Genomic DNA, 21,401 nt, shown 5'->3' with positions numbered 1-21,401 from the left:
TATAGCTTGGCTCTTTACTAACCCTGTATATCTGGGATATAGCTCGGCTCTTTACTAACCCTGTATATCTGGGATATAGCTCGGCTCTTTACTAACCCTGTATATCTGGGATATAGCTCGGCTCTTTACTAACCCTGTGTATCTGAGATACAGCTCGACTCTTTACTAACCCTGTATATCTTGGATATAGCTCGGCTCTTTACTAACCCTGTAAATCTGGGATATAGCTCGGCTTTTTTACTAAACCTGTATATCTGGGATTTAGCTCAGCTTGTTACTAACCCTGTGTATCTTGGATATAGCTCGGCTCTTTACTAACCCTGTGTATCTTGGATATAGCTCGGCTCGTTACTAACCCTGTGTATCTTGGATATAGCTCGGCTCTTTACTAACCCTGTATATCTTGGATATAGCTCGGCTCTTTACTAACCCTGTGTATCTTGGATATAGCTCGGCTCTTTACTAACCCTGTGTATCTGAGATACAGCTCGACTCTTTTCTAACCCTGTATATCTTGGATATAGCTCGGCTCTTTACTAACCCTGTAAATCTGGGATATAGCTCGGCTTTTTACTAAACCTGTATATCTGGGATTTAGCTCAGCTTGTTACTAACCCTTTATAGCTGGGATATAGCTTGGCTCCTCACTAACCCTGTATATCTGGGATACAGCTCTTTACTAACCCTGCATATCTGGGATACAGCTCCTCACTAACCTGTATATCTAGAATATAGCTCAGCGCTTTACTAATCCTGTATATCTGGGATATCGCTCACCTCTTGACAAACTTTGTAAATCTGCGGTATAGTTTGTCTCTTCACTAATCCTGTATATCTGGGGTATAGCTTGCTCATTACTAATCCTGTTTATCTAGGATTTATTAAGCCTGTATATATAGGGTGACGCTCATCTCTTCATTCACAATGTATATCTGGTATATAGCTCAGCTCTTTAATAACCCTGCATATCTAGAGATTGTTCCAGACCACATACACATTTTCATGGCAATGTAGTTCCTTAAAGGCAGTGACCTCTTTCAGCATCATAATGCACCCTGCCATACTGCAAAAACGGGTCATAAATGGTTTCAGGAACATAACAAAAATAGTTTTTGGCATTGCATTGGCCTCTAAATTCCCCCAAATCTCAATCCAATTGAGCATCTGTGAGATGTGCTGGAACAACAAATCCAATCCACGAAGGCCCCAACTCACAACTTAAAAGACCTGCTGCTATTGTCTTGACAACAGATACCACAGGACACCTTCAGAGGTCTTGTGGAGTCCATGACTCAACGCATAAGAGCTGTTTTGTTGGCACGAGTGGGACCTACACAATATTAGGCAGGATGGTTTTAGACTTGTGGTTATCATTGTATGAGTCAATAAGTCTTTATTAGATGTGCTATACAGTTGCATTTTATTGAGTAACTAGTATGAGTGGATCATTGACAGCTACCAGAATCAGCAGCATTCGTCATATTAGTTCTCCAGGTCTACAGCGGACAGTGTGATTCATATAGCCTTCAGTTGCAATGAATAAGGTACCTGGATCAGGGCTTTCTTAATGAGTCTGCTAATATCCTGTCTCCATTCAGGGATGTCAGGATTATGGTAATCCAGGTTTGGAGAAAAAGATAGCAGTTGCGATTGAAAGTACTCTATAAAAGATAAAGAAAAATCGTATTCAAGCACAAGGTGTAATCCAGTTATTCAGATTAAGGTGTAAACTGATTAACAGTTCTAAAATGGATTTGCATAATTTAAATATAACTGACCAGTTTTGACATATATTTTTTGTATTCTTTGTCAAATACATACACAATAAGGACACTGCAAATACCTTAAAACCTACAGCTTTTTGTAATATTAAAGATGCTAGTTATGGTTATAGTACAAGGAAACTGTGGGGGTGCCACTTTATATTTGTTGTCAAACCATTTTCAAGCAATTTGACTAAAAATGTAGGTATTGTTGGCACCCACAATTTATAATCTCTCCTGCCAAATTATACCAGGAATGTTTCACATTCAGATTATCAAATCAAAAGATTTCTAGATGTGTGTAGCATTTGGCTAGAAATTAAATTGACTTATTTTGCAGAAGCAGCTGGTATGTTCTCTGCGGAGTATCTATTGCAATTCTTGGGTTAATTGAAAGATTATCTAGAGCTGGGCTCAATGTATCCACTTGCCTACTCTCCATTGGTGAGTAAATTCAGCAGTGGAGAGTAGAAATTCACTCCTGGTGAGTGTGTCATGGAGCCTGTCTAGTAGTGTATGACTTGCAATTTTAAATTCTGACCTAGAGGATTTTAATCCAGTTTAGTATTTTTATGCAATGGGTGAGTCAAATTACAATTGTGCAAGGTAAAGTTTGCAATATACCTGGCATTACTTTGAAGGTATGTAAGTCTGCATGGCAAATGTGCAAAATAGCACACATGACATCAATCAGACATTTACAAAGTCTGGTTTGTCCTACAGAACTTTGGAATCAACGCAATTTTCCAACTGGCCCAGCTCTAGAAATTCCATGCAATGCACTGCAATGTTGTCAAACAATTTTGCCCCAGATGGTTGCAAACAATAACTAGCACAACTCTCTATTAGTCGCCAATTGTTGTATTCCAACATCTGGAACGCTGTAGTCCAACATCTGGAAAGCTGGAGTCCAACATCTGGAAAGCTTCAGATCATTAGGCCAGTTCTATTAAATTAGAAAATGAATGAAGGAAACTCCAGCTCAATGCAAGAGGTTTATCAGTAAATTGGAATTACCGTGTACTGCCACTTCTTTGGTGTCTTGGATGAGTGTATTTCCCGAAGATACCTGCACGGTAATGGTGTTCGTCCCCTCTTCACTGAATGTCAATGAGATGCTGCTGTCCAAGGTGATGATAGGCTGAAAAACATCAAGAACAACTTCATCACCCATGCAGGAACCAGTCATTAAATGAGTCCATAGAACTTTCATTATCTGACTCTGAAAGGAAGCATGGTTATATTAAATTACTCCCCCCAACATATTAAGCTAGCAATATCTCCTTCTTTCTCTTGTTCTCCCTCATAATCATTAGCCGCTCTGCATTAGATCAAAGAGAAGCGTTACAAAAAAAGATGTTCCTCTCCCTTTATGTTTTATTCTTTTGAGAGTAATTACCATCTTTTTTTCTTGCAGAGCTCATGCCTTTCTTCCAATTCAGACATCAACTATTTCAGCACTAGAAGACCCACCATAATAAATAATATTAAATCTCATGTATTTGTAACCGGCCATATTCATGGAGCAATTCTGGGGCAAGATTTGAAACAGTAAAATAACACCTAATTGCTTTCTATGGAAATTGGTAATATATACTACTTTTCAACGCAAAAAAATGGTCCCAATGTGACTTGACAAATATGGCTGCACACTCTGGGAGTTGTTCACAGAACACCTAATTGTAGTGAAATTAAAGCAAAATTGCAACATTTAGGCTTCAACATCCAAGCAATAGCATACATGGAGAATTCTTATAAAAGCAGCTTTTTCCCAACATTTTTAATTCAGTTATCAATTCGCTACAGCTTTTTGTCTAGTAAATGAACACTATTGTTCCAATTCATAGAAGACCTGGCAGTGCCATTTCCATAATCCTTTCTTAAATAGACCAATTTCTAAATGTGATGTGAACATAAAACTTATGCCCAAGAAGACTCATAACCCTCTGACTGAGTATTCCTCGATTTCCGTGTGCAGAACCTACTGGTATAATGTTACCCATTCCCGCAAATTTCCACAGCTCGCGCGTATTTATGTATTTATTGGATTATGCATGAAGTGTTTTGTATAACATATACATTTCAGTTTTCCGTAATGTATCATTTTTATTTCTGAACTTTATTTTTGGTATTTATTTTAGGAATAATTAGGCCGTAAGATGGCTTAAAGTAGCAACCTAAATTTGAAGAAAGAAATTAAATTGAAGGTCTTTGATTAAGATAATTCAGACTTGGAATCTTTTGACCTGGGTAGTAGTGACAGTGATACTGATGATGATTTATCTAATATTTCTAATTCAAATGATGAAGATTATGCTGAACTAGACCAGAGTAGAGTGTGGTATGATGTGAATATGCAGAACATTCCTCTACCACCAGCAAGATTCCCTCTCACTGCAAATCCAGGTGTAGTTGTGGATGTAGACTCCACAGCAAGACCGTTTTAGTGTTTTGAACTCTATTTTGATCAAGTAATGATTGCCATAATTATAAGGGAGACAAACAGGTAAACTACTCAGTACATTAGCAAAAATCCCCCAAAATAGAGATAAATTTATAAAACGTGGACACCAACTTCTGAAAATGAGATGAGATTTTTTTTTTTTGGAATTCTGATACTTCAAGAAATCGTAAACTTCCCAAGGCAAGAATGGTGTAGAGCTTGATGTTGTACAAAGGCCGTCTTGGATGAAAAATGTTTAACACAAAAAAAAAGAACTCGATTTCGGCTCAAAATATTTGTGGTGCTTGAGACTGAGTCAGGATACATTTGAGACTTTCTTTTATACACTGGAATTAGCACGGTTTATAACGAGAAATATGATCAACTTCCGATTTCTACCAAAGCTGTTTTGCATTAGACGGAGAGAAATTTAAGCATACCGGCGGGGTATGGCCATGGCTCTGAAGTGTCAGGGTAAAAAAAAACAGTTTGCCTTTTGAGTACAGTTCACAATGCTATCACAAAAGTGGTAAAACACAGATGTGGAAAAGAAGTTGTTAAACCGAAAGTAGCTTATCACTATAATGATACTTTCGGTGGGGTAGATCGTTCTGATCAAGAGATGTCTTACTACCTTTTTGCTAGAAAACAACAACATAAGTATTACAAGAACATTTCTCAGCATTTCATAGATCAAACTATTTTACCTATTTTTTTACCTATATTATATTCACCAAAATTTCTTCTCAAAAGAAGATTGATTTTGTAGAATACCGCATGCAGCTTGTTGAGTATTTTTGAAAAAAATGTAGTCCCTAAAAAAGACTGTGTGGTGTGTTGAGGGATCCTCAATTAGGGGGTAACCCTTCAATTTTACACAAATTACGTACAAAGATGTCCAATGGACTCAAGGTCCAGCGGACACAAAAAGGATCCCTAATGGATGTAAACAGAATATATATATATATATATATATATATATATATATATATATATATATATATAGATAGATAGATATTATTTTCTGTTTATATCCATTAGGGATCCTATTTGTGTCTGCTGGACCTTGAGTCCACTGGACATCTTTGTACGTAATTTGTTGAGGATCTTATTGAAAAATATTCAGATCCAATATTCAGTCTCCAAAAGAAAACCAAGTGATTTCCTAATCCACTCAGACTAACAGTTTGCCATTTTGCTAGCCACATTCTACTGAATGCTATCAAAAAAGAGCAAAGACGACAATGTGCTGTTGCTATTCAAAGAAGAATGAAAATGGTAAACAGATCACAATGGAAACCAGAATTTGGTGTAAGGATTTTGGACTTGGACTTCGTTTAGAGCCATGCTTTGAAATCTATCATATCAAAAAACACGTTTGAACAAAAGTAAGGTTAGTAAATCTATGGAAACACAGAAACATAGAATGTGATGGCAGATAAGAACCATTCGGCCCATCTAGTCTGCCCAATTTTCTAAATACTTTCATTAGTCCCTGGCCTTATCTTATAATTAGGATAGCCTTATGCCTATCCCACGCATGCTTAGACTCCTTCACTGTGTTAACCTCTACCACTTCAGTGGTTTTAAAAAAAAACAACTATTTTTAAAGAAAAATAAAATATTTTTTTGAATCAAGCTTAAGAAAAAAATTACGCGGTCAGAGGGATAATGTTATTGTGGCACTGAGAGTTGAACAGTTACTCTAAGCACCACAGCCACTTCAGTTATTTGAAGTGGTTGTGGTGCTTGGAGTCTATATGTGCAATATTTGGTAATTAACTGCAAATTTATCTCTGGCAAGGTCAATTACTCCATCTCTGACAAAGTCAATAGCATCCCAGCAAAAGTGTAAGTTAATTGTTAAAAGGACACTATAGTCACCAGAACAACTACAGCTTAATGTAGTGAGTATATTAGCTCCCTTCAGGCATTTTCATGTAAACACTGCCTTTTCAGAGAAAAAACTGTGTTTACATTGCCCCTAGGGACACCTCCAAGTGAATTTTCCTTATAGAGATGCATTGATTCAATGCATCTCTATGAGGAGGTGCTATTGGCCAAATCTGTGTTTGGCCCCACCCCTTGCAGATTTTAGCCAATCCAATTCTTTCCCCATGGGAAATTTTGATGATGTCACCAAAGGGGCGGGGCTAGCGCTGGCGAACCTGTGGAGACCTTAAAATAAGGTGGGTTTTAACCCATTCTGAGAGGGGATAAGGGGGGACAAGCCACCTAAATGGTGAGTTTTAACTATACATGTTTGTGTTCCTGACCCTATAGTGATCCTTTAATTATGTGCATAAATTGTGTTCTTTGTAAGCATGCTGGTGGAAGATGACCAATGGTGGCACATGCATCCCCATGCCACCCGAAGTCCTCTCAGCAAAGCTTTCAGGACATCCATACCCTTGCTGCAAGGGGAAGTGACATCATTAAAGAAGAATTGGACTACAGGGAGAATGTGGCCTCTGAAGAGGATCAATGTGAGTTTTTTTTCGTTTTATTTTTAAATGAAGCGATTGTGCGAGCAAAAGGTTATTCCATCCAAAAAAAGTGTTTTATTAAAACACTGTTTTTGGTTGGAGTAACTCTCTAAGACAGTCTATGGGTTTTGAAGGCATTGTATAGTGTAAGGAATACAAAGTTATAGTCCTTACATTATAGTTTCGCCTGGCCCCCACCTTCCCTCATGCTCCCCAGCCCCCCCCCCAACATAGAAAGGGATAAAAAAAAATTGTTTATTCGCTTGATGCCAGTGCTGAGGCCGTGTATCAGCTCCTCCAACGTCATTCCGACTGGGGGCTAATGTGCATGTGCAGTGAGCGCATTAGGCCCTCCCCATGTGAAATCATTGCTTAAATGCTTTCACATAGGGAGTTTACTGACGCCAGATGTCCTCATGTAGAGCGTGAGGATGTCCAGCATCAGTAAGGCGACCAAAAATTGGTTAGCCACTAGGAAGTGTCTCTAGTGCCTGTCTGATTGAGTCAGTCTTAGTCCTCAGTCTCTAAAACTGCAGTGATTTACACTGCAATGATTTACATTGAGCTGAAGTGGTCTGGGGGACTATAGTATCCTTTTAATGATCTCCAAGGTAGAATAGAAGCTGCTGAGAATGGCATTGTAAGAAGAAAATGGAAGTAAAAAGAAATACAAGAAAACCAAAAATCGGCCATGGAAACACATTGTTTAGAGAAAAGGTTGTTCTGTTTTCTGGCATTCTGAACTAATATGGTAAAATCACGAGACGTGATTCAGACTCTAGAACATGGCTAGAAGAAGACAATAACCTTCATCTGAGTTCTATTGTGTTTTCTAAATCAAATGAAGTATCTTTCAATTATTATGTTAATGTCACTCCTGGGAATTTGTCACTTAGCACAAAACTGTATGAATAATGAACTATTATCACATAAATATAATCATTTTTAACAGTTTTTTTTTTTTTTTTTTAACATGCTGCAGCCTTAGGAAGCACGCAACAGTATATTATTAGTTCCCTTAGCTACCTAATATACCATTTCTCTTTTTTTGAAGTACGGTGATGATTGTCTCTATTCACTTTGGGGCGGAGGGTCACACACTGATAAATGATGAGCTGTCTCAGTTTTTTTTTTTTTTCTGTTTTAGAGTATTTTCCTTGTAAATTCTATCATGGAATGTCCTTTAAAAGCCATGTCTGGTTTATTGCTAAGATACGTCAGTCAGACTTCTAAAAAAGGAACTTCAATCATTCTACATTTAACAACTGTCTGCGTTGAACACTAACTAGTAAAACATGTCAAGTCATTATTGGTCTCAAAACTGTATGTAGTGGGAAGCTCAAATTATCAAGGTTATTTACCAAAGTGTAAATTGTCAGGAATTTAAAGTGAATTTCAAGTTGTAGTCCAAAGTAGCTGCTCTGGACAATTTTCACAACAGCTATGTTTTCCGTTCAGTTTCTGTGACCCAAATTTTAAAATAAACGTTGAATTCATATAGAAATCCTATAAATGTACACTGTAGTGAATAACCTGTCTGTGTTCAGTAAATGAATGGGCTAGATCATTGGGGAGAGGAGAAAAGGAAGAGAGAAAAGGCAGATTTCTAAAACAAAATAATGTTTTAACCTCTTTAGAAATAGGGCTGGGGCGGCGGGGCCTGACGGCCATGCTGTATGGCTGCATGTGGAGAGACCTATGTATGTTAAACTTTAATCTTAATTGAGGATTATTCCTCTGAAGAAACGATCAATATCTGTGCCTGAGACAAGCCAGATACTCCTTAGTAGAATTGTGCATTTTTTGGGTGCACGATTGCCAACTAGAGCCTGAAGGAACTCTGCGGCATACCTCAAGGTGCAGGCGATGGAAAAACTGCCGTTCTCCCCGCTGGTATTTCCTGTGGTATTGAAAAAGTGCTACCATCTCCCCCTGCTGGTGAGGGATATCACGGCGCCAGCTAATCAGCTCAGTTAACCTGCTGCTGGAGCCGTCCGAACTCTGACAACACCGCTTCTGCCAAGATGGCGACAAAGTCTCATGTCCCCACTATACAAGGTCCGCTGGAGCATGGCGCGGCTTGATCAAATATTTGCCGACTTCTGGCTTAAGTTAAATCGTGCATGTCATCGTGATCCCGGGACAAGATGCCGCAAAAGCACACCACAATACTTAGTAAACAAGGTAAACAGAGAAAGGTAGCGCCAAGAAAAAAACTATGTAAAACGTTACTGGAAAAAATATATAAACAATATTTAAAAAGTCCAATAGCAGTGGTGGTAGTCTCTAATCACAAACAATAGCAGAAAAGAGAACAGTCTGTAAAATAGGTATTTTAAAATGCAGGGTCTAATGTGGTCCTATTCACGTGTAGCAGTGCTTAAAACCAGCTCTGGTATGAATGGCATACAGCGGTACAATCCCCACTTATAGGATACGTGAAGAGTTGTGAATGTCACAGCAGTGTGTAGACCATAAAAGGGTTAAAAAAGACAACAAATAGTACTCACTGTATAAAAGGATGATAGGAGTATAACTATCAACATGTTTACTAACATTTAATTGAAATACTTGCACAAAATACTTGCCTGCTGTCCACCTACGAATTGGGGCCACAGCTGTCAGGCGACCAGCCACCACTCATGCCTGCCCTAAGAAGCAGAAGAAGACGCCACGAATCCTGGACAGAGTGCTGCCTTCCAGGTCTCTAGCAGCACCAACTGCTACCCCAGGCAGAGGGCCATGAGGGGACAAACCCCAGTGCATTTCTCACAAGCCCGGAGGGTGAATACTCGCTCTACCCAAAACTTGGATCGCAGCACTGAAAGTGACCAGATCGGTGGGCCATGCATGTGGGCTCCTTCTGGTGCCTGGGGCCGGCTAAGTGGCCAGTACTTGAAGATTGGAACTCGATGTCCCTCTGGGCCTCTCACGTCAAGCATGGCAATTGGGTGAATTATGTGTCTTAGGAGCGGTGGGCAGGGAATTAGGCTCTGTGCACTAGCCGTTATTAGCACCTATGTGAAACAGGGTTCGTAGCTCACCAGTCAGCAACTTGTTTTCTCATAGCTCCCTGGTTTTGTTGTGTTTTTGTTTTTATTGATTTCAATAGCATTGCTAATTCACTCAAACAGGACATGGGTAGCTATTCCCATTGAGCTGACTAGTCCACTTTTGTGACCTCACCTTTATTAATGAAATGCTTATACTAACCAGCTGATGCAGTTTACTTTGAAGTAACCAGTGGTATTTCCCCCTCTTGTTAGACACTTGTATTGTCAATTTGTAAAATCCACAGTATCACAAGTTCTTTGTTTCCTTCTTACTGACATTTATCTGTTTTGAGCATGTCTTTTTTTTATAAAAAGTGCAGTATGCTGACATTTTATGGTCTCCTTATACCTGTGCATTGTTATATATAGTCTTGGAATTGTCAAAATAAGCTTGTATATCCTGCTATGCACTACAAAAATAAAATATGTTAAAAAAGACACACCTTTAGTTCTGAAAGAGTTAAATAATTTTGTAGATGGGGAAACAATAAACAAGTTAAAAAGCATTGGACTGATATTTAGCCACACCCATTGGTCACAGAGCCTATGAGTCTATAAATTGAAAGTTACACTCTAAGTACCAAAACATTATCTTTATGAAGCAGTTTTAGTGCATAGATCATGCCCCTACAGTCTCACTACTCAATTATCTGCCATTTGGGAGTTAAATATCCTTTGTTTCTGTCTAAACAGACCAAGCCACACCTCCAATGGCTGTGACACATATCCAATATGAAAATGTTTTATTTAATTTCACTTAGAGCACAGTGTGCTTACTTTACAAGTTCTTATGTTTTGCTAAGTTAACTGAAATTTAATCACACTCACAAATCTCATAAAAGCACTAGCAGACTGCCAACATAGCAGAAGGTAAGACATTCTAAATTGAATACACTGTGCAATAAAGAAACGTTAAAAATTAGATCTCTTTTTACGGGAAGTGTGTGGGGAGACTGTGTAAGTCACAGACATAGGAGGTGTGGCTAAGGCAGTATAAACAAAGTGATTTAACTCATAAATGGCAGAGAATGAGCAGTGAGACTGCAAGGGCAGAATCTATACACCAAAACCACTTAATGAAGTAAAACTTGTTTGGTTATTAGTGTGTCCATTTCAGTTACTTAAAACACTTGCTGAAGGTGAGACATCAATGTCATATAAAATCCGACTCTCAGAATCACTCCCAGATAAAGCAATGCATAAAAAAAAGTAAAATAAAAATCCATGTATTTATTTTTTTATCCAGATATTTATTATATATGTGTATGTAGAAACTGCCTAAAGTAAACAATTAATGTCTTGGGTATGGGTGTTAGCCAATAAAAGACTTAAATGCTGTTATTATTCTTGTGGTTCGATTTAAAAATTTGTTCTATGCCTAAGGATATAAAATATTTCTGAATAGTTTGTGATTTAATTAATGAAACAGGTTAGGAGAATTTAAATGGTTAGTATCTTGCGTTGTAGATCATGTGACTATGTGTAACATAACACAAGCTATAAAGCAAGCCTCTCAATTACTGTTGAATAGAGAGCATTTTAAACTTTAAATGGACAAACATTCCAAGGTCAGATTTTTGCTTTTTAATTCTGATGTTAGTCTATTTACATACACATGAGGGGCAGCTCTGTAAACCTCCTGGAAAGATAACCAACACGAAGACTATCAAGGCAGAAGCTTGAGCACTGCTTTGAGGTAAGAGGAATATATTAAGTAGACCAACGATTAGACTAGCTAAACATTTAGCTACAAAAAGTCAAGGTTGAAAAATAGCTGAGATGGCAAAAATTATAATTTAACTATATTGGCCCCGAATTTGTAATCCCTTTGTCAATTCTCTCCAATTCCCAGTTCTGTTAATTAACACAAATATCTAGATCTACATGTTAAATAAGCCAACTATGCTAATGTTATGAACCTTGAATGGATGAAATGGATGGCTGAATTGACCAAGTTGTAAATATCTTGAATTTGGAATGACTCTGACATTTAATAGCTTTAAAAATAGCTGGAATAGCCACCTGATATCATATTATTAATATATATATATTTTGTTTTGTGTTTTTTACACTGGAGAGACCACTGAATGAAAAATAAAGCCACTGAACACAGACATTAACATTGACATTGATCGTACCTTTGTATTATTTCCAACCCACCAAAAGTAAGTGAGCGTTCCTGAACGTGAAGGCCAAACCACAGCGCTGACATTAGCCTCTTTATTCTTGATAGCAACAAATGGCACTCTTAAATGGACATGTTCAACCGGACCTGAGAAAGGAACAGACATGAATACGTTCAACGGTAGAGAAAAAACAATCCTTATTCTCCTGATGAAATATACCCTTTATAATCTGAAATGCATAGTTCTACGAAAAAGATGCCATTAAACTGGCTCTATTACACTATAAATAGCTCAAACAATAATTTGAATATGATTCTCTCTGATTTATTTATATAGAAACATAGAATGTGACGGCAGATAAGAACCATTCGGCCCATCTAGTCTGCCCAATTTTGTAATAAATATAACCTTCTATAAATAAAAACTTTTTATTGCTGTGGTCACAATTGAAGCAAGCTTAGATTGTCACATCGGCACAATGTACATGATTCTCCTCTCAAAATTATTTTTAACATAGGACTTGTGTGTGTTTGGCAAATTGCCATGGACTGCAGAAAACTAATTAAAGGACTATCAAGCTTTGAAAGGAAATATTTTTTTTTTTTTTTAAATGAGGTATATATAAATAAATTAGAAAAACTCATCCCTACCTCTAGTAAATGACAGGATCTTTTACCAATATAAATGCAGCTTGGGTCAGACAGTGTGTGAAAACCGACAGTTGGACTCTATGATCGTCTCTTTGTGCTTCTATGCAGGTCCTGTCATATACTAGAGGTATGGATGAGTTTTTCTCATTTTTTTACATATACTTCATTAAAATATATATTTCTTCTCAATACTTGTTGAAAGGATTTTTATATTAAAGGGACACTAAAGGCAACCAGACCACTTCAGCTTATTGAAGTGGTCTGGGTGCAGCTAGTGCTGCAATATAAAACATTGCAGTTACATAGAAACTGCAATGTTTACATTGCAGCACTAAGTCTGCCTCCAGTGTCTGTCTACCATGCGCTCGTCGAGGGAAGTCAGTGGAGGTGGAGCATCAACCCTGTGCCGAAGGACATTCGTGCTCGGATAAAGTAAGGTATGCGGGGGGGGGGGGGGGGGGGGAGGGGTAGGCAGGGGAAGCAATAGTGCCAGGAATACAACTTTGTTGGGCAGAACCTGAAATCAGTTGGGCAGAACCTGAAATCACAACCCAACAGGATGTGTAATTCTTTAACTCCCAAAACAACTTATTAGTTATGTCTGAGATATCAAACTAGATCACTTCTCTTTTGCACCATTAAATAAAACAGTGGGAATCACGTATAAATTATGTTTTTGTTTCCTTCATGTGGTTCTCGATTTTCTGTTAAATGTATGATAAGAGATTTGCGAAACTAATTGATATCACAATCTCGAGCAAAAAAACGAGTCGCAAGAGAGTGCTGAGGACGGACAACAGCTTAATTAGCCTGCCCTTCGGTGGATCCCCGCTCAGTTCTGGATGTGTAGCTTTCTACATTTAATTTTAATTTTCAGACCTCACAATTTTTTAAAAAAATCTCTTGAAAACCTACACTTTTGTCACTGTAAACTGTGCTATTTTTTAAACAATGTTTACACCGACACTATTTAGGTTTTGCGATCCCCGCTCCTCTAGCGCAGTGTTTCCCAACCCAGTCCTCAAGGCACACCTACCAGTCCAGGATTTAAGGATTACCCAGTTTTGTCTAAGGTGTTTTTTCTTTTTTTTTCTAAAAACACCTTAGACATAACTGGGTAATCCTTAAATCCTGGACTGGTAGGTGTGCCTTGAGGACTGGGTTGGGAAACACTGCTCTAGCGGATGATATTCTGGCAGTCACTAGGGGCATGCAATGTGTACTGAAGCTGGAGGCTGAGTATGCATCCAATGTTTATCTATGGGCATTGGACTGGCAGATCGCGTGCAATTGCTGCATGTGTGCAATATAGCCACAATACATTTTGAGTGTTGTGTAGCGAACTATGAAAAAAAATTCAAAGTTTAGGTTTAAACAGGCAAGGTATGGCAATAGCAGAATTGAGAATTTTTTTTAAATCGGTTACTGTTGTCTAAAGTTTGCAATTCCTTTTTTATGTAACTATATTTTGATGTCTAGTAAATAAATCCTTTATATCTTAAAACTTACAGCACAAGGGTACTTCCAGAGAAAGATTAAAGGGACACTCCAGGCACCATAACAACTTTAATGGAATGAGATAGTTATGGTGCCAGTTTATCTTTAGGAGTTTAACAGTTAACGAGCAGTTTAAAACCAAAGTTTTCTGTCTGGTGCGTTTAAGCTCTGCTCTCTGCTTATTGTTCACATCAGAGGTTTGAAACAGGAAAACCTCTGACTGTGAGCTTCACAAAATGTCTATTGTTTGTTTTTTTGGGGGGGGGGGGGGGCTTAAAATGAAAACTTGGCTGGAACTTAAAATGAAAATGTACTTGGAAAAAAAAAACATTTCATAAAATTCATAAGTGTGCATTCAAAAATAATCCAAATATTCCGACAGTAGCTAAATGATTAACCCATTGAGAACATTGAGCCGCCCATTATTCTTCATTTTAAAGTTTAAAATAATAGAATTTTTTTTCTAAAAGAGACAAGTCTTTTTTCAGCTATGTAACTATGTAACTATGTAACTGTATGCCGTTTACTGCTTGTGGATTGCCTATGGTTAATTTACTTTTAAACTCCATTCAATAGAGTGTTTATCTGTTCTTTCCTCTCTAACTCAATGCCCAAGTTGGCGTTATGGGAATAGGGGGCTTATATCAGGTGAAGGATCTTGCCAGTAAACTTTGATTTTGCCGATAAAATAAAACAATCCCAAGGAAATGTGTTTGCTATTGCCAGCTTACAGATCCCTTTGTTCGTTAATGGACCAAGGTGAAGCCAAGTGCGGTAACGATTTTAATAACAGGTTGTTAAATGCCGACGTGATTGATTTTTAGGGAATTATTATGGTCATAAAATTTCAAAGCACATTTCATCCTTCAGACGAATGCATTGCAGAGCTAAAATGCAACAGTTACCTTGTTCTTTATTAGCTATGTAACAATGTGGGGTGCAAATATTTTAAATAGGGGCAAAAAAAAAAGATTTCCTAACAAAAAGAACATTTTGAGAAATTGCTCAATCTGAGAAGTTATGTTCCTCACTTATTAATTAAATGTAATATTATGATTACATTATTAGCTGGTGTAAGAGGGATATATCATGAAAATTATTTTCAGGTATTTGCGCACATGCACTCAGCCTGCTGAGCCTGAGTCAGATGCACTGTGGGATACAGATATACCCATTGACTAACAGAGCCACGGTTCCTGCCTCAATGCTATTACAGTAAAACACTAATAGTTAACCTTGAAAGTGCCGATGATTAGGGACAACAACCCACAATGTATAGCCATTATTTAACATAGCAGTCTGTAGGCTGGCAAAGCAGCTTGGGAAATGCACCCACAAGCTTTTGCAGACACCCTTTTCACCATCCCTGCTATAGTGGTATCTATTTTAATATTCAATACTAAATACATATTGACTGTAAATGACTTAGCAATTTGTCTAGTAAAATTATATTTTATTGCCTACAATGTCACTATAGTTTTTATTGTATGACAGGGTCACTTAAAGTATTAGCAGGTATTGGGGTATGTGAGCTGGGATATTTTTCTTTCCTTTGGTCAATTTAATCATGCTAAATAAAAGTGTGCTCAACACGACTTATATAACATTGATTAATTGATATTAATGATATATATATAGATATAGATAGATAGATAGATAGATAGATACAAAAAATATGTAAAGTAAAAATCTCTAATGAGGTTGTGTTCCCTATTATGTCTTCTCTATTAAGGGTTAATACGTATGCAAGAGTTTAGAAAACACACCTCTATGTCTTATTATAGATTTTTACCTTTGTTGGAAACAGTGTGGGGAAAGAGAAATCTTCTTTCACTGTTGGTGGACATGGCCAAAATGTAAAACCTTCTGGTTACAGATACAAGCACTACTCTCACAAGGGATGGGAAAACCATTCCCATTAGACCATTGTGCTCTTTTACTTTTATTGAAACCGCTGGATACATTCGCCAGAAACGAAAACAAATTAGCAGCTAGGAAAGCGCTTGTAACACGTAAAGCCATAGGATAACTATGAGCAGACAGCCGCATGCCTTCCTCTACCACAGCAATTCGTAAAATAAAGGGAGCTTTAGAAATGGACTTCCCAAATGAATGACACCCCTAACGTCTTCCACGAAGTCTGACACCCCTGCCTTTCAAGTGTAATATAGGCCCTTCTCTAGAAATTTGTCTTATTTAAATCTTTCCTAGTCATGGATAAAATCATCTTTTGATGCATTTTGATTTTACCCTTACCCATTCCCTTTATATACCTCCTTCCCCAGGAACTCACACTCTTCACAATTTATCCTTACACTTGTCCTCTGTCCACCGTATTGGAACTTGCATGCAACAGGAACCCCGATTCTAAAAAGCTCACCCTTAACCCTAACTCCCCGTCCAACTACCGATCGTGCTACTGCCTTTTGCATCTAAGATCCTTGAAAGACTGTATGTGTATGTGAGATTGACAGACTTCCTCAAGTACAATTCTCTGCTCGACCCACTTCAGTCTGGTTTACGCGCTCAGCACTCTGTGGAAACGGCTCTGACCAGGTTCAGTCCTTGGACCCCTACTCTTCTCGATCTATACTGCCTCCCTTGGTAAACCTATCAGCTTCTTTGGCTTCCAATATCACTTCTAGGCAGATGACACACAAATCTATCTGTCCTCCCCTGATCTCTCCCTGCCCCTCTTGAGTAGTGTCTCTGACTGCCTCTCTGCTATTTTCTAACTGGATGGCTGCCCACTTCCTTAAGCTCAACTTGTCTAAAACAGAACTTCCAATCTCTCCTCCCTGAAGTGTTACTCCCGTTTCTGTCTCCTTCCAAATTAATGGTGCTAACATCACCTCTACCTCACAGGCTCGCTGCCTAGGTGTTCTCTTTGACTCCGACCTCTCCTTCACCCCTAATGTCCAGTTTATCGCCAAATCCTGCCGCTTCCATCTCAAAAACATTGCACACATCTGCCACTACTTAACGCCAGATGCTGCTAAGTTCTCTGTCCTCTCTCCCCTTGACTACTGAAATCCACTTCTCAGTGGTCTTACATGCTCCCAACTTGCCCCATTGCAGTTTATAATGAATTCAGCAGCGAGACTCATCATCCTGTCTGCCCGCACCTCCCACGCGTCACCTATCTGTCAGTCCCTGCATTGGCTTCCCATAAGATATAGGGCTCAATATACAATTCTTGTTCTTGCTTTCTAATCTCTACATAATGCTGCTCCCACCTATCTATCCTCCCCAATACACAAGTATGTCCCATCTCGGCCCCTACGCTCTGTCAAAGACTTGCGTCTATCTTCTGTTCAAACGCTCACCTCTGAAGACTTCTCTAGGGCCGTACCGTTCCTGTGGAACTCCCTTTGCTTTTCTTTTAGACACTTACCCAGCCTCCATTTCTTCCAAAAAATCATTAAAAACTCACTTTTTAACAAAAGTACATCAATTAAACTGTTAATGGCTCCAAAAAATGCCCACACTAAGTCTTCATTGAATACTATTCTACCAATCTACTTCCCTAATACTTCCCCTACCTTTTTGTGTCACTTTACCCCCACTCCCTCTAGCATGTAAGCTCAGTGAGCAGGGCAATCAACCCCTCTGTTCCTGTATGTCAAACTTGTCTGGTTAAAACTACATGTTTGTTAGTCCACCCATTATAGAACGCTATTTTATAAAGCGCTATGGAATTTGTTGGCTCTATATAAATATAATAATAATAATAATAATAATAATAAAAAATCTAAACATACCTACCGGCCTTACAGCTGAGGTGGCAGAAGCTATTACTGTTGGTGAGTTTATGAACATATGGAATAAAAACACTGCTATATGCAGCAGGAAATCAAATCAAAAATGAAGACTGTGCTTTTACATCCCAAATGGGGAACTTAGATGGGCACTCTGCATCTTATCTATCTTTGCCATTTATACTGATATGTAACTTACTTGTCACATGCAGGTAGAGGACTGCACTATCAATCCCCACATTGTTCTCTGCGTATGCTGTGACCTGGTATATGCCGGCATATTTATATACGTGTTTTATTCCATCTTCTATTTTGCTAAAATTTGCATAAGAAACCGCACTCCCGTCTCCGAAATCCAGCTGAATGTTTATCCTCTGCAGGTCGCCCTGAGGGAAAAATAAATTGATGCAGGAATTACAAATTTGAATGTTTCACTTTAGCCAGCTTCAGAAGGAATTCTTTTATGGGAGCAACATAATCCGAAAAAAGCTATATCTTAAAAAATGTCGAAGTTAGCTATGCTCTCAGTTTAAGAATTTTGAACTAAAATCTGAAATTCACTTTGAATTCATTTTGAATTTTGAGTTTTGCTAGGAAGGACATAAAAGTACTCGCCTCCAAAATGACAATTGTATATGCTCCAAATGAATATTCTAACCATAACTAAAAACTCAAATGAACTGCTATGACTGGTCAACTCATTTCAAATACAGCTCATATGAATCACACATATTGTATGGAAGCAGATTTGGTACATTTCCCTGCATTGTTTCAGCAAACTGGGTTTAATAAGCATTCAGGACTTGCTGTGACACTAGAGAAAACATGTCACCTGGAGCTTGATATAGTCAAGTAAATTGTTGATGTTACAAGGGTCGACTTTCATCTGACACATAAACACACACAAATAATTTGATGACATTAATATCATAGAAACTTTTATCCATGGATTTTGCCCTTCCAGTCACATACCGCACTTCAAAAGGCCAAGTGTTTTACAGTCATATTGATTGTCCAAGAGACAGAGAACCCATTAAAGGTCATACAGGGTCTAAATTAGAACTCGTTTATCTATTTCTTTATTGTGCTATGTTTTCAGATGTCTGGGAATCAGGCTGGGAGAAAAGGTTTGTGAAATACCATACTGGATACTGACAATGTCTGCCTGGCAAGAATATTCACAAGAAATCTCTCATACTAACCCAAATTATCACAAACAAAAAGTAGCAGAAAGCAAGTGAATCAGTTTTGGGACATGGATGTATAAGATCAGACAATTGTAATTTTCAGGGGTAGTCAATTATGGAAGGATATAAATAGTAAAGGGATAATTAGTAGATATTATGAACTCCTGTAGAAGCATAATGGTGTTGTGCTAACTCCTGTTAGGGTCAGATAGAAATAGTTATTGTCAACTCTGTGGCAACTGCAATGCAGTGAGAGTTGTTGCTTTTTGGCACAAGAACATTTTTTTTTAAAACTGTTGATTCTCATGAAAGGTAAATTAACAAAAGATTGAGTAAAAAAACTGTATTCACTAAAGTGTAAAGTTTCGGCAAATTAAACATTGTATGGCGAAATGGCTAAAGTCTTTCAAATGTTTCCAGTTCTAATATCATTGCCTAAAAATTTAAAATGTACTTTGAAGGTCCAACAATTAATGCTTTGCTGACTGTGAACACCTCCAGTAAGTCTCAAGAAGCAAAAAAGTAAATGGTAATAATAATCGAATATTGAACAAACTTCTGTTATTCCATTGCTGCATGAAAATGTGTTCTGGAGATAGCCAACACCTGAGTAAAAAGCAACACATTCAACAAATTCACCTTTTTTTCTGTGAGGAAGAAAAAGAACTGAGGGTTCTAGAAGAAGGAACACGCTGGGGAGTTGGGAAGGAAATTATCCCATATGTCATGAATTTAACTATCCAAAGAAGGAAAAGAAGGAAAATAGCACTCAACTTTTTCCCAGTCAATTGAGTGCCCTAGAGACAACTCAGATGTTTGGTGTTGTTTTAGATTTTTATTTTTTCATTTTACAAAAAGTGAAGATTTCAATAGAATTTTTTTTTTTTTTATATAAATGAACCTTCTTACACCCCCTAAGAAGTCTGCTTGTCAATCAGACAACCAATCCTATTACCTTCTCATTTCTTGGCTCAGGGAAGCTAGACTCAAGAAGCAGCAATTGCCCAGAGCACCTGCCTTGCATAGACTTCTCATTGAGATGCACTTGTAAGTCTTTGATTGGACAGCCACAGTAAGTCTGAGCGGGGTTCGAAGGGGTGGGCTTACAAAACCTGTAATCAAGAGATGTGCAGCTTTTTCAAGCTGTTTTTAGATATTCCCAAAATTAAAAATGCATAATTAAATTCTTGCATGTTATCATTGGGGGTATATCTACTAATAGTGCTTTTTTTTTTTTCTCTGAGCAGTGGAGTGCCCCTAATGGTGGGTTGCTTTATCTCCTTTGTTTGGCACAATCTTATATGAGCTACAATTGTTTCCAATTTCAATGCAAAAAAAAAAAGAATCCTGTTTGCATGGACATAGAATACTCAGAGAATCTGGGCTCTATTGTAAGTACTTCATAAATCTCCACTGCAAACAAAATGTAGTCCACAGAGTGCACTAAAGTATACTATGCGTCTTGATAATCTAATCAGTCTGAAGTAATTAACCTAGTACTTGTTTTTCATTATTGCATTCATGAGTGGTTAAAATTCATGTAATACTCATATAGTACAACAGATTCCTATACTAGACATCCAAACCTCATTAACTTCAAAACACGACTATATAATACTCTGTGTATATGAGGGACGAGACAGTGGGAGATTGGTAGGTCATGGATTGCTGGGTTGGAAGGTTGCAGCGACTTAGAGCATTTTCAATTACTTTTTGATTTTTTTTCTGAGTCATTATTCCATTGAACAACCATGAAAAATTTCAGATGTACATTAACTGATGATATGCACACGTAGGGCAGATTTTGATTCAGTGTCATAATAACTCTTGATGAGGCTCAAAGAAACAAGATATTTATGAACTGAATGCGTGGTTGAAATTGAAGGTTGAGATGTGATTCAAATAATTCAAGGAATTTGTAATTACTTGTAAAATAAAGTATTTAAGATTTTTTTTTTTTTTTTTTTGAAAAGTCATAACTGAATGGTTGATTCACTAAACAATGGGTTGCAGTGGATCTAAAACCAAACGGCCAAATTAAGGTTAAATTGTAGCTAAAGCTGAGTTGCACATTTAATAAAAAAATCAGCTATAGTTGCTTAAATTTTGCAATTCAGATTTGAAATTGCTACAGTTCATTTTTAGTGAATAAGCCCATATGTGTTTTCACTGATCTAGCAAATGAAAATTCCCCATGGATTTTTTTAATGGATGACTTGATGTGAACTCTTAATTTCTGTGTATACAGCATCATCAGGGCAATCAAAATGCTACCACAACTGGGGATATCCAACCGAATGTGGAGACTCTCTGTGCAATACAATTCACGCCAACGGAATAATCTGTTAAAACTGGTGTAGCGAGAGAGCAAATAAATACACTTTTCATTTAACGTCCCTTAACGCGCCGCATTCTCTAACAAATCTTATATTTAAACC

At 37.7% G+C, this 21,401-nt stretch overlaps 1 protein-coding gene across 1 annotated transcript in view; it reads right to left on the bottom strand.

Annotated features, from left to right (window-relative positions):
- The window catches only part of SORCS3 (sortilin related VPS10 domain containing receptor 3), a 470,892-nt gene that overhangs the window by 12,024 nt on the left and 437,467 nt on the right, over positions 1-21,401 (bottom strand). The window contains exons 19-22 of the mRNA XM_063435106.1: positions 17,976-18,162; positions 11,884-12,017; positions 2,781-2,904; positions 1,549-1,661 (exon numbers count right to left, since the gene is read on the bottom strand). Coding sequence (XP_063291176.1) covers positions 1,549-1,661; positions 2,781-2,904; positions 11,884-12,017; positions 17,976-18,162 — 558 coding nt within the window. The remainder of the gene's footprint in view (positions 1-1,548; positions 1,662-2,780; positions 2,905-11,883; positions 12,018-17,975; positions 18,163-21,401) is intronic.

Source organism: Pelobates fuscus, chromosome 10, assembly GCF_036172605.1.
Source record: "Pelobates fuscus isolate aPelFus1 chromosome 10, aPelFus1.pri, whole genome shotgun sequence".
NCBI lineage: Eukaryota > Metazoa > Chordata > Amphibia > Anura > Pelobatidae > Pelobates > Pelobates fuscus.
Note: the sequence above shows the minus strand (reverse complement) of the source record. Positions and strands in the feature narration are given on the sequence as shown.